Source organism: Rhinolophus ferrumequinum, chromosome 21 (assembly GCF_004115265.2).
Source record: "Rhinolophus ferrumequinum isolate MPI-CBG mRhiFer1 chromosome 21, mRhiFer1_v1.p, whole genome shotgun sequence".
Lineage (NCBI taxonomy): Eukaryota > Metazoa > Chordata > Mammalia > Chiroptera > Rhinolophidae > Rhinolophus > Rhinolophus ferrumequinum.
The window spans coordinates 50,895,275-50,906,496 of NC_046304.1; the positions used below are offsets into that span (position 1 = coordinate 50,895,275).

An 11,222-nucleotide genomic window follows, 5' to 3' on the forward strand; every position below is an offset into this window, starting at 1 on the left:
AAAGGTTCATGCCTCTATGACTGAGGACCTTTCCGGCTGCCCCCCCCTCCCCGCCGCCTCCCACAGAGAGCACAAGCAGACCAGACTAGCTCTACATGCTCAGGAGTCTGGGCCTGCACACCCCACAGACCAGACTTGCAGCCTGAGGTCTGCCAGAGGCCTAGCCAGCTCATGTGGCCTCCTGGAGCTCAGGGCCCAGCCCAAGACCTTCCCCCACACACCTGAACTCCAGACAGCGGCAGAGAGCCCTGAGTGGACAGTTGGTGCTGGCAGCGGGGGTGGGGGGGGAGGGCATGCACACCAGGCAGGAAGAGGACAGAATCCTCAGTATTTGTCCTCTGACGTTGAGTCACGCAACAGACTGCTGGGTGAAGCTGGGAAAGGGGTTGTGGTGGATGTCATCCCCCAAACAGTTCTAGACCCAACTGACAAAAACGCTTAAGGTTTTTTTGGCCTTAAGGACTGTGTGAGGTGGGCTTTCCAGAAGCCTGCCAGCTGGAGGCAGAACCAACGTCCAGGGACACTGCTCCAGCCTGACCCACCCCTCCCCTCCTGGAGGATGTGGCCCTGCTGGTACTGTTGTTGATTTGGGTACCAGCCTGGGAACCCCAACACATGTAACCAACTGCCTTCTCCAGCGGAAGTGCAGAAAGGGTTGACATGAATTCGATCAGGATGGTGGAGTCCTACCAGTGGGAGCCGCAGTGGGAGACTCAGACCGTGGGACGCCGAAACTAAGTCGCGGAGGGAGTTACCCACGTAAAGGGGACAGTGGGAAGGTGTTCATTCAAAACAGAGGGCAGGGGTGGGGGACGGAGGGTGGGGACAGTGATTCTGTGTGACTACTCACGGGGGGTGGGGGGGGAACGGATGGGAACATGAGGGGTGAGCAGGACCGTGCTTAGGGGCCTGCAGATTCTTCTGTAGGTGAGGGAAGGCATTGCAGTGTTCTCAACGGATGAGTGACGTGGTCAGAAGTGCGCTAGAGAAAGGCCACATTGGCCCCCCCAACCTCCCCTGTACTGAGCAAGCCAGGTGGGGCCCCCTCCATGCTTCACCCACTCCTCTCTTCTGCCTCTAACTCCTTTCCTGTCTGCGTCCTGCTGAACACCTGTGCCTACTCTTTGAAAAACACTCTCCTTCAAGGACACTCAGGTGTCGCCATGTGGGAAAAGCTTCCCTTGGGCCTGTCTTCGCCCTGCCCACACTCTCCTTCCTTTCTCCCCATTCAGAGCTCTGCCTTAGCTGCCTCTTCTCAAACGACCCCCACCCACCGTGCTGAGGAAATGCCCCGTGGGAGGCCTGGAGCCCTCCTGGGCAAGTGCGGGCTTCCTTCCTGTGCCCACTCTGGCCTGTTGACTCACGGCAGGCTCCTTGGGGGAAGGAGGGGACTGCCAGGAACAGGTGTATGAGGAGGGGGCAGGAAGGGACAGCTGACCTGGTGACATTGTAGTCGGGTAAAAGGTAAAAGGCTTGTTTGCCAACCCTGTGGGTTTGGGTTGGGTGGTAACAGATGTGTGTGTGGGGGGGGGGCTTGATGCCGGGTTCTCCACACCAGCCCTGCCGCTTGGTTCTCGGTGGTGCTCACTCCCAGGACCTAGGCCAGGGGACCTGAGGACCAGAAGGAGCAGATGAGAATGAGGAACGTCGGAATGCTTCATGTCCCTCCATCTCTTCTTCTTTGTCCCGTGTCCCCTCTGCCTCCCTCCTCACCTGGTTCACACCTGCCACACGTCCCACTCGGCTTTGGCTGGCATTCGAGGCCCTACTATCTCTTTTACTACCCCACCCACACCCAAAGGCTCAGCAAAGGGACCACTTACCTGTTTCCAGAACAGGGCAACATGAGGCTTTCCTCGAAGATCCCGCTGACCTGAACGCTCTCTCCCCAACCTCTGCACCCCTGGGGCTTCAGGAACCTCTCTCCCCCCAGTGGCTGGAGAGCTCCTTGGTGTTTACTGTCTGCAGCCGCATTTTGCGAAGGCTACTTAGCTGTTTCTCTACTTAGCTGTTTTATCCATCTGTCCAGCCAGCAATTCATTCATTGATTCATTGATTCAGTCATTCAGTCGTTCAGAAGTTGGGCCCTGTGTTTGATGTTTCAAAAAGAGGAATGAGCAAGACAGGCAGGTTCTCTGCCCGCAGGGGTCTGCAGACGTGGGAGCTTCTGAGACTGACAACTCTCAGGCAGGGTCTGTATGTCACTCCCCTCTCCCACTGCACCCCATCCACCTACCCTCCACAGTTCACTTTAAGCAAGTTGGAAGGAACTGGAATGCCAGGTAGGAATGGGGACAAGACTTAGTGCCCAGAGTGAGGCAGGAAGGGGGCGCAGAGTGGCCTGGGCCAGGGGCAGGGCCACTGACAGAGCCCGTGGGTAGCTGGGTGAGGGCAGGAGAGTGCTTGGCAGCGTCTCAGACCTCAGTTTAATTCCCTGGGCAAACAGCCACACTGGGAGAGCTGTGAGCAATAGCTGTGGCTTCAAAGGGCCCTGGGGGCCATGCGCGGAGCAGGCAGTGTGCACGAGGCCTGCCCTCCCCAGTTCCTGGAACTTGCTTTCCTGGGAGCTCAGTGAGCTGCTTTCTTTAAGGGGAAAGCGGGTCTGGGGCTCCTGCCCTCTACTGCGTCAGGCAGGGTGAGGGACTGCGCTGAAGATGGGGGGCAGGACAGAGGGACCTTTGGCCTTGTTACCCCCCCCCCCCCCGCCCGGTAATATACACCCTGCCCCCGCCAAGCTGGTTGGCTTCTTGGGGACTGTGCCCTCCAGCTGGTCCCTGCCCTATCCTGACGCACACGGAAAAGTTCAGGCCCCAGCACGCCCATTATCGTGGCTCTGACCTGTCCCACCTGGGAACACAGAGTGGGACAGACACATGTACCCCAGGAGAGTGGTGGCCCCCTAGGGCTTCCATGAGCTTCCTTGGCTCCCACTGGTCAGTGCAGCCCAGTGTGGGTGGCCTCCGCTGCCTTGTCACCTGTGTTTTCCTCTTCATCACACAAGAATGTGTCAGCAGGACCTGAGGCCACTCTCCCACCCCATTGTTAGTGCAGGCCCTCCCTACACCCCCACCCCTGACAGGCCCGGGCCTGCCCCATGGGGCCAGCCCACTCCCCCCTGCCGGGAGTCCAAATACACCTGTTTACCTTTGGGCCTCAGCCCAAGATGGAAGTGCACCTGACTCCTGACCACCTCTCCCCACACCTACCCTCACACTATTCTTTCCCGCCCTCTCCCTCCTCCTCTTCCTTCTGAAAGTCGGTGTCCCCACTGTGCACGGGGTGTGGAGAGCGTTTCTTGCCCTCAGCTCAGCTCTGCAGGTGCCTGGCCTTTTGCTCCAGACAGTATGGAGTGTGGGAAAGACGGGAATCCCGGGGAGTCCCCGGAGCCAGGGGGTGACCTGTCCTGTGGAGCAGGATGTGCTCTGGGCCCAGAGGGGAGGACCCCCAGGGCCAAGCTCCTGCCCTCTGCCCCCATCACAGTCCTGGCTGAGGGATACCTGAAGGAGGGAGCATGGGGCAAGGGTGGCAGGTTAGGGGATGGCAAGGTGGCTCCTTGCTTTGTGAAGGGCTGTCCCCAACACCCAAGAATGAAACAGTTCAAAGGGATCTCACCTCAAAGGTTGGGACAAAAGGAGATGAGGAGCCTGATCAGAGAGCTGGAGTCATGGTCTCAAAGCCACACGCTCCAAAAAGACAGGACCACTCAGTGCAGCCTGCGATCCTGCATTCAAAGGCTGCACCTGCGGTGAGCATCAGTGGGGTGATCTGCAAAATCGGAACGGGGTCTGTGGTCAGACGGGATTACCAGGTCAACGTTGACTTCCTGATTGTGAGGGTGGCCCTAGGGTTATGTCCTTATTCGAAGGACATACACGCTTGAAGTAGTTCGTGCTAATGGGGCATCAGGCCTGCAACTTACTGTCAAATGCTGCAAAATATATTTTGATTGGGAGCACATCCAATCTGTAAGTAAATATGAGGGAAACGAACACCTTTAAAAACTAGCCGCCCAGCCAAGGTCCAGGGATGGGTAGGACGATGGGCTCTGAAACTCACACTTTCCATCTCCCAGAGCCTGCCTGCTGACAGGCACACAAAGCCCTGTGCGCCAGCCCCCTTCGGAACCACCTCTTCACTTTGGTAGCATCTGGGGACCCTTAAAAATGCTGATGCCTGGGCTCCAACCCCAGAGATTCTGGTCCCAGGCACAGGGATTTTTAAGAGCTCCCCGTGAATGTCCCCTGCAGCCAGGGGAGAGCCAGAACCTCTGCTTGGCTTCTTCAGCCTTTCCTCATGGTTCTGTCACCCCTGACCTTGCCCTTTGTCTCTCAGCATGGACCTAGGTAGAGGGTGAGGAGGGGGTGGGGCTGACCGTGGCATGCCCCGCCTGTCAGTCCAAGGTGTACCCTCTTTGGTCAGGGCTGGAGGCTGCTCCTGGGGGCCAGTGGAGAAGGCCTAAGTGCCCCTTGTTCCCGCAATGCTGGGGGTCCTGGAGAGGTAGGCTGGTGGGGGTGGGGGGAGGGAGAATTTGCTTGGGGGTGAAGAAAGCCCCAGAGCAGAGGCAGCCTCTGCAGCGTGCTGTGGGGAGGGGTTGGGCTGGCTTCTGGGCTCAGGAAGGCCCCAACCCCATTGGCCCTGCAGTGTGTTGCCCTTCTGAAATATTTGGAATAATTAGCAAGTGAAAGCAGCAAGTTTGCACCGGGAATGCCAGTCTGGCCTAGAGCCAAGCTTGAGTGAAGGGAAAGAAAAGGGCTTCAGGGGAGAAAGGGGTTCGTGGAGGCTGGGCAGGATTGTGCAGGACAGTGCCCATTTGTGCCTGTGTGTGTGTGTGTGTGTGTGTGTGTGTGTGTGTGTGCACGCGCGTGTGCGCGCGCGCACACGTGGGCGGGCGCTGGGGGAAGTGTGTACCATGAGGGTGTGCTTGAGGTGGTTTCCAGGCAAAGCTGGGGTGAGGGGGTTGAAAGGTGCAACTGTGTGTCACCCAAATATACATTTCCAGTGCCTCAGTTTCCACATCAGAACCCTGGTAAGCTGGTTCCTCACAGAACGGACTGCCAGTGTGAGTGGGTAGGAATTAGGGTCTGGGCACTTTCATGATGGCCTTCCTCCTAAAGCCGGCATTGGGCCTTGGAGGGAAGGTACAGGCCTGGGAGAACACACGCCAGGGTGCAAAGTGGGGCACCTGGGGCTGGGGCCCTCTGACCTCGCACCTTGTCCCTGCAGGAGAGGACTGATGGAGGGAGCTGCTGGAGATGGGCCCATGCCAGGGACCGCAGACTCAGGCAGACAAGCCCAGGCAGGCCCGCACAGTGGGGGACTAGTGAGCCAACCCTGGGCATGCTTGGCCTTTGTGAGTCCCCATGGCCAGGGAGGGGGGCTCTGCCTCCTTTTGTGGGTACAGTTCTCCCCACTGTGCAGATGTAGGCAATGAGGCCCAGGCTGCAGGAGACCCCCTGACGGCTGTCTCTTTGTCCCTTTTTCCTTGTGGACACAGAGGAAGGTCGTTCATCAGAGGGCACTCTTCAGGCCTTTAGTGACCCCGCAACTGCAATTTCCTCCCAGCTGTGTCCCCCTCACCATCACAGAGAAGGCCCCCCTCCAAAACTGGCCATCACCTTTTCTCAGAGAAAGTTGCAAGCAGGTCCAATTTCAGATTTAAAAAAAATTTATTTTCAAAAAATTTTTTTATTGTAAATAACTTCCCATGAAAAAGGTTACACTGCCCCATGAGGCAGGAAGGTGGATATGGGATGCAGCCCTGGGGGGCTCAGGTGGAGTAAGACACTCCCTCCCACAGTCCAGGCAGAGGACCGGGGCGATCCCCCTTCCTGGTCCCCGTGGTTCTAGCAATCTTCGTAGGCGTCCCTGTTAAGCCTCAGCTATGCTACACTCACTACATTAGTCTGTCTGTCCCCTCCCCTCTGCAGCTTTGCTGCCCCTGCCCCCCGGAACCCCAACTCCCCACTGTTCTCAGCCTCCAGTCGGGCTCAAAAATTAGGGATTTCTACCTTCTGCCCACCTTTAGGGATGGGGCCAGGAGAAGACCCCAGAAGCCTTAGAAAATGTCCTTATCCTACCTGGCACCCCGACCTCATTTCTGTCTCTGCTCTCTGCCCCTCCCCCCAGCTCTGCCCCCGCTACTGCCCGCCCCAGCCCCAGGGAGGCTTTGCCCAGAGAGGCCTCCAGGGGCTTAATTTGCTGTCACCTAATTAGCATTTGTTGTACCTGGGAACTTTCTCTGGATACAGACCTGGGGAGGAAAGCGGGAGAGGGAGAAGCATTGAAGCTGAGGTGCTCTGGGGCGGGCCCTGTCCTGTTGCTTCCCAGCCGGGCCAGGGCCCCTCCAGGCCGCAGCTCTCACAGTGCAGGACTCGTTAGCTGGTCCCTGAAGCAGGGCAGGTGAGGGTTAATGAAACACTGTGTGTATGGGGGCTGGGGAGGGGAGGCAGCAATTCTGGTCCTGGGCCCCAGGTCTTAGCCTCCTGGGCTGAAATCTGAGGGCAGCCTGGGCCAGGGGCCCTGTGGCCTTGTGGGGCCAGCCTCAGGAGACTTGGCCTAGCTCCTGCCTGGGCGGTAGGGTTCCATGGGCCTGTGTTGGGGGCAGTCTGGGCCCTGACTTGGGTGCTGTCCGGAGGTGGGGCGGGGCCTAGCCTCTTACAAGAAGGCGCCAACACTGGCCCAGTCTTGCAGGTCAGCGGCCAGGGTGGCATCCCCGGCCTCAAAGAGGGGCTCTGGAGGCAGGCAGCCACTGCCACTCTCGTCCCAGGGGTGCTGCAGGAATGATGTGGCCAGGAAGGTCTCATCAAAGTCCAGGCTGTCAGCAGCCTGCTCCACTGAAGACCCCCAGGTAGTGGGGCAGTCGATGTGGCGGCCGTGGACGGTGAGGTCCACGTCCCCATGAGAAGCGGGGCTCAGCGGCGGGCTCAGCTCCAGGGCCTCCAGTGTGCCCAGCTCCCCGCCCAGAGAGCCGGCATCGAAGACGGCCTCCCAGTCAAAGTTGCCTTTGAGGGGTTCCAGCTCTCCCTGCTCCTCCTGGGTCAGCAGCAGGGTGCTGGGGGGCCGTGGGACCTTGGCCACCCGCTTGGGCAGTGGCTGTTTACGCTTATGCCCAAGCCTGGCCTCGCCCGCACCCCAGCCCACCTCCCCAGTGGCCTCCTCGAACTCCTGCAGCAGCTGCTGGGCCTCGGTGTTCACGGTCAGTGGCCCGGCCCACGGGGCCGTGCTGGGCTCCTGCACGGCCTGGCGGGCAAAGGCCGGGTGGATGTGGACTGGGGCCAGCCGCCGCTTCTTAAAAGCCCCGCTAAGCAGGCGCTCGGCGTACTGGGGGTCGATGCGCCAGAAGCCCCCTTTGCCCGGCTCGTCCTTCTCCCGAGGTACTTTGATGAAGCACTTGTTCAGGGACAGGTTGTGGCGGATGGAATTCTGGGCACAGGGAGAGAGAAGAGACAGAAGACAGTTGGGTGAGTGGGAAGGAAGGGTTGGTGACGGGTGGCTGCTAATGCTCCTGCATGTCCTCCTACCATCTACTCTCTGACAGGGGAGGGGGGACAGAGGCGCTGCTCTGACTGGGAGGCTCTGGGACACCAGCCACAGGGCACCCGGAGCCAGGAGTGCTGTCGGGCGCTTTTGTTCCCTGTTGCTGGGATATCTGCCTGCTCAATCATCCGAGCCCTGAGCTGCAGGGTGGCTCTCAGTGCCACCCTATCCTGCCCGCCCTCCCTTACCCCACCGCTTGCGGCCTCTGGCCAAGGGCCTCAGCTCCCCCAGGGCCTGGACAGCCATCTCCCTCCACCGGGGCCTGGCTGGCCCTCTCTGTGGAGTACCATGAGGGTACGCTTGAGGTGGTTTCCAGGCAAAGCTGCGGTGAGGGGCACTGGGCGACCGAGGTTGTGTGCGTGTGTGTGTGTGTACATGCACACCTGTGCAGGCACACGCGAGTGTGTGGAGGGATGAAATGTGGTGGGATCTGATGACATCCCTTGTTTGTTAAGCGGACTGCTGGCCTGGGCCCTCACCCCCCACGACCCCCTCCTCCCACCTCAGGCTGTGAGGCCTCAGTTGATTGTTACACAGCAAAGAGCATAAGTGCTCATTCCTGGGGCCCACTTCCGCAGCCTGAACTTCCAAGGCTTGGGGTTGGGTGGGGGTCTCTGATTTCTCACTGAGGCTACATATGGGACTACCTCAGAGTCTGGGCCCAAGCGAGTGTAGAAGAGCTTGAGACTGTGATCTTGCGGCCTGCTGCCTGTGGGTGCCCCAGAAGAGTCTGGGTATCCCTGGGGCCTCTGTCCCCAACTAGCCCCTGATCCCAATGGTTGAAGACTCTCAGGGCAATATCTGCCCCGCCTCAAATCACCATCCTGCCTTGTTCATTCCTAGGTGCATAGTCTTATCCAAACCATGCTGGAGACAGCAGTCTGGGGGCTGGGCAGCAGGGTGGATGAGTGGGTAGTGACCCTGCCAAGGCTGGGATGTTTACATGGTGGCCTGGCCCCTTGGCTGCTCTGCGCCAGGTTCCGGAGACTCGGAATATGAAGCCAGTGCAGGAGGCAGAGCCCCAGTGGAAAGCACCTGGCTCAGGTAATTGTTCCCCCAGGGAGGGTGACTGAGAAGAGGGGAAGGAGTGGGGGCAGGAAACTGGGGAGGGGCTGGAGTGGGGGGCTGGGATAGCTGTTTTAGGAAGGCCCTGTTCCCCCTCCACTGGAACACATCTGGCCTTCACACCTCCTGCATTCCCCAGCAAGCCAACTGCGTGCAGAGCTTGGCAGGGGGCGATGCTCCAGCTTCCGTTTCTGAGTCAGGTCATGACAAACTGTCCTTGGGCAACGCAGTGTCTAGGAATCCTAGCACTTGGGACGAAAATGTGTCCCTCAGTCTATCACCCTCACCTAGGGGACTGTGTCCATGCATAGTCTGGCTCTGGTCCTTGGGCTGAGCCTCCTGGATGAGCGAACCTCAGCGTTTGCATCCCTAAAGCCCTCTGAACACCCACCCTCCTTCTTCTCTAAAGTCAAATGAGGGGCAGTTCCAAGCACTGGGCTCCTACGGCCTTCCTCCCTTGGGGCCCTGGCTGGGCTGCACCTACTAGGCTGAGGATCTGGGATGTGAGTCCAGTAAGGGCAAGAGTGGAGAGGGAGGAAGAGAGTGGGAAGCGAGCGACCACAAGCCGCACCTCCCCTACCTGCCAGGTTGGATCTGCATGGCGGAAGTAGCAGAAGTTGTCCGTGATCCATTTATAGATGGCGGACAGGGTGATCTTGGTGGCCTTGCTGGCCTGCATGGCCATGCAGATGAGCGTGGCATATGAGTAGGGCGGCTTCACATGAGGGTTGGTGGCGTAGTCCACGTCGTCTGGGGGCGGGGCCTGCAGTCCCGGGGGCGAGCTCCGAGACGTGCACGACGACGTGGGCTTGCCTGGCGTGTGCGGCTGCCCCAGGCAGGCGGGATCCGCCGCGAGGGGGGACCCAGGCGCCGCAGAGCCTGGAACCTGGTGGTAGCCGTGGGGGTCGGTACCCCCCGGGGGCAGGGTAGGGGCCTTGGCGTTGAGAATGGAGAATTCCTGCAGCCACTGCAGGCTGGTCAGGCTGTCATCCAGGGTGTCGGGCTCCTCCAGGCCGCCCTCCGGCCCGGCATCCTCCGCCGTCCCCGCTCCAGAGAGGCGTAGCCAGCTCTCCGCCATGTCTGCGGGGACTCTCCGAGGGGGCGGTCAACATCCAAGGGCTGAGCCAAGGGTGGCCGCCGTGCTCTCTGGCCCTCTGACTTCTGCAGCTCCAGTTACACAGCCTCCTGGACGCGCGCTTCCGTCCCGCGACCCGGGGGTGGCCTCTTCGGAATAGGAATGTGGGGCCTGCGGGGACCACAGCGGGAGTGAGCACTCTTCCCCCACCCCCCGAGAGCGGGGTGTGTGCGAGGAGGAAGGCTCCTCTAAAATCGTCCCCGCAGCCTGGAGGATCTTGTAGTGTGGAGGTCTGGGAAACAGAAGCAGAGCCCTGGGGTCCGACCCCCCGGGTCCACCTCGCTCGCAATTTTCCTTTTTGAGGTTGGAGAGGAGACTTTAGTAGCCAAATGAGGGAAGAGGACAGCGGCATCCAAGGCTATCCCCTTCTCCCCAAGAGCGGGAAATCAGACACCCCTACCCTGCAACAAATGCTAATGGGGCAAGGGAACCAAAGAGGGCAATACGACGGGGCGGGGAACTGGGGAGGTCGTCTGATCTTTGAAAAGGGATATTAGGATGGAAGATCACGGAGAAGGAAGGGAACAGGACAGAGTTATGGGAACGGGAAGTGAGTTACCCCAAACTCCTCAGATGTCAGTCGCCGGGCCCACCACTTCCGTCGGGGACCGATAGGAGAGCCGGCTGGTACTGACGTCCCTCCCTGCGTCCCGCAGCCCTCCCGGTCCCTTACCTGGCTCAGAGCGCAGCCCAGGCCAAAGGAAGGTTCTGGAAGAAGTTCTTCCCAACCCTGTGGCTTTCTGCCCCCAGCTCCAGGGCCCCGGTAGCGCCGCTCGTCGCCCCCCAGCCCGACGGCGCTTCTCTGAGCGCCAGCGGCCCCGGGACCGGCATTAAGTAGCCGCTCCAAAGGCTTCTCCTGTTGCCATGACGACACCCCGCCCCTATAAACAGCTTTCGCTGCTGCCATTGGTTAGCAGTATCCAAGGAGACCGCGGGCTCTTGCCTCTCTATCTGGCGGTAACTCTCTTGGAACTCCCTCCTTCTGCTGCCCTCTCCCGCGCCACCCAGCCCCCTACCCGCCACCGCGACTTGGGCTCCGCGCATTCCCGCCCAAGGGAATGGAGAAGCGCGCAGGGCTCGGAGAAGCGCGCGGCTCGGCGCTCTGGTGGAGACCCGCGCACCCCGGCGAGCCGTTTGCCCCGGGAACCGTACTCCCGCCCCGACCCTTCCTGTCCCAGCTGCTCCGAGGCATCGACGGCTCCAGGGACGCAGCCCCGGGAGCGGGAGCCAAGGCTGGGAGCGGGCTCAGACTTGGGAACCGTGTGCTGGGGGTTTCATTTCCTCTCCTCTGGGCTGCGAGTGACACTCCCTCACGTTTCCGCGGCCTGTCCCTCCCTCGCGATCCGGAGTATCGGCTCTGCTGTCCGCGGCAGGTCTGACTCTCCGATGCCACCTGCCGCTCAGGGCCGCAGAAATGGCAGACACACCAAGGCGGGTAGGGTAATCCATTTTCCCGGTAAGCGGCTTCCTCCCCACCCCTGACATT

The 11,222-nt window shown here is 60.3% G+C and overlaps 1 protein-coding gene across 1 annotated transcript; it reads right to left on the reverse strand.

Annotated features, from left to right (window-relative positions):
* Window positions 1-5,651: 5,651 nt before the first annotated feature.
* FOXJ1 (forkhead box J1) lies at window positions 5,652-10,580 on the reverse strand. The gene is made up of 3 exons (XM_033090631.1): window positions 10,410-10,580; window positions 9,182-9,847; window positions 5,652-7,422 (listed from the first exon to the last, which is right to left on the reverse strand). The coding sequence occupies exons 2-3, from the start codon at window positions 9,677-9,679 to the stop codon at window positions 6,655-6,657; spliced, it is 1,266 nt and encodes a 421-aa protein (XP_032946522.1). The 5' UTR covers window positions 9,680-9,847; window positions 10,410-10,580; the 3' UTR covers window positions 5,652-6,654.
* Between the last annotated feature and the right edge of the window lie 642 nt (window positions 10,581-11,222).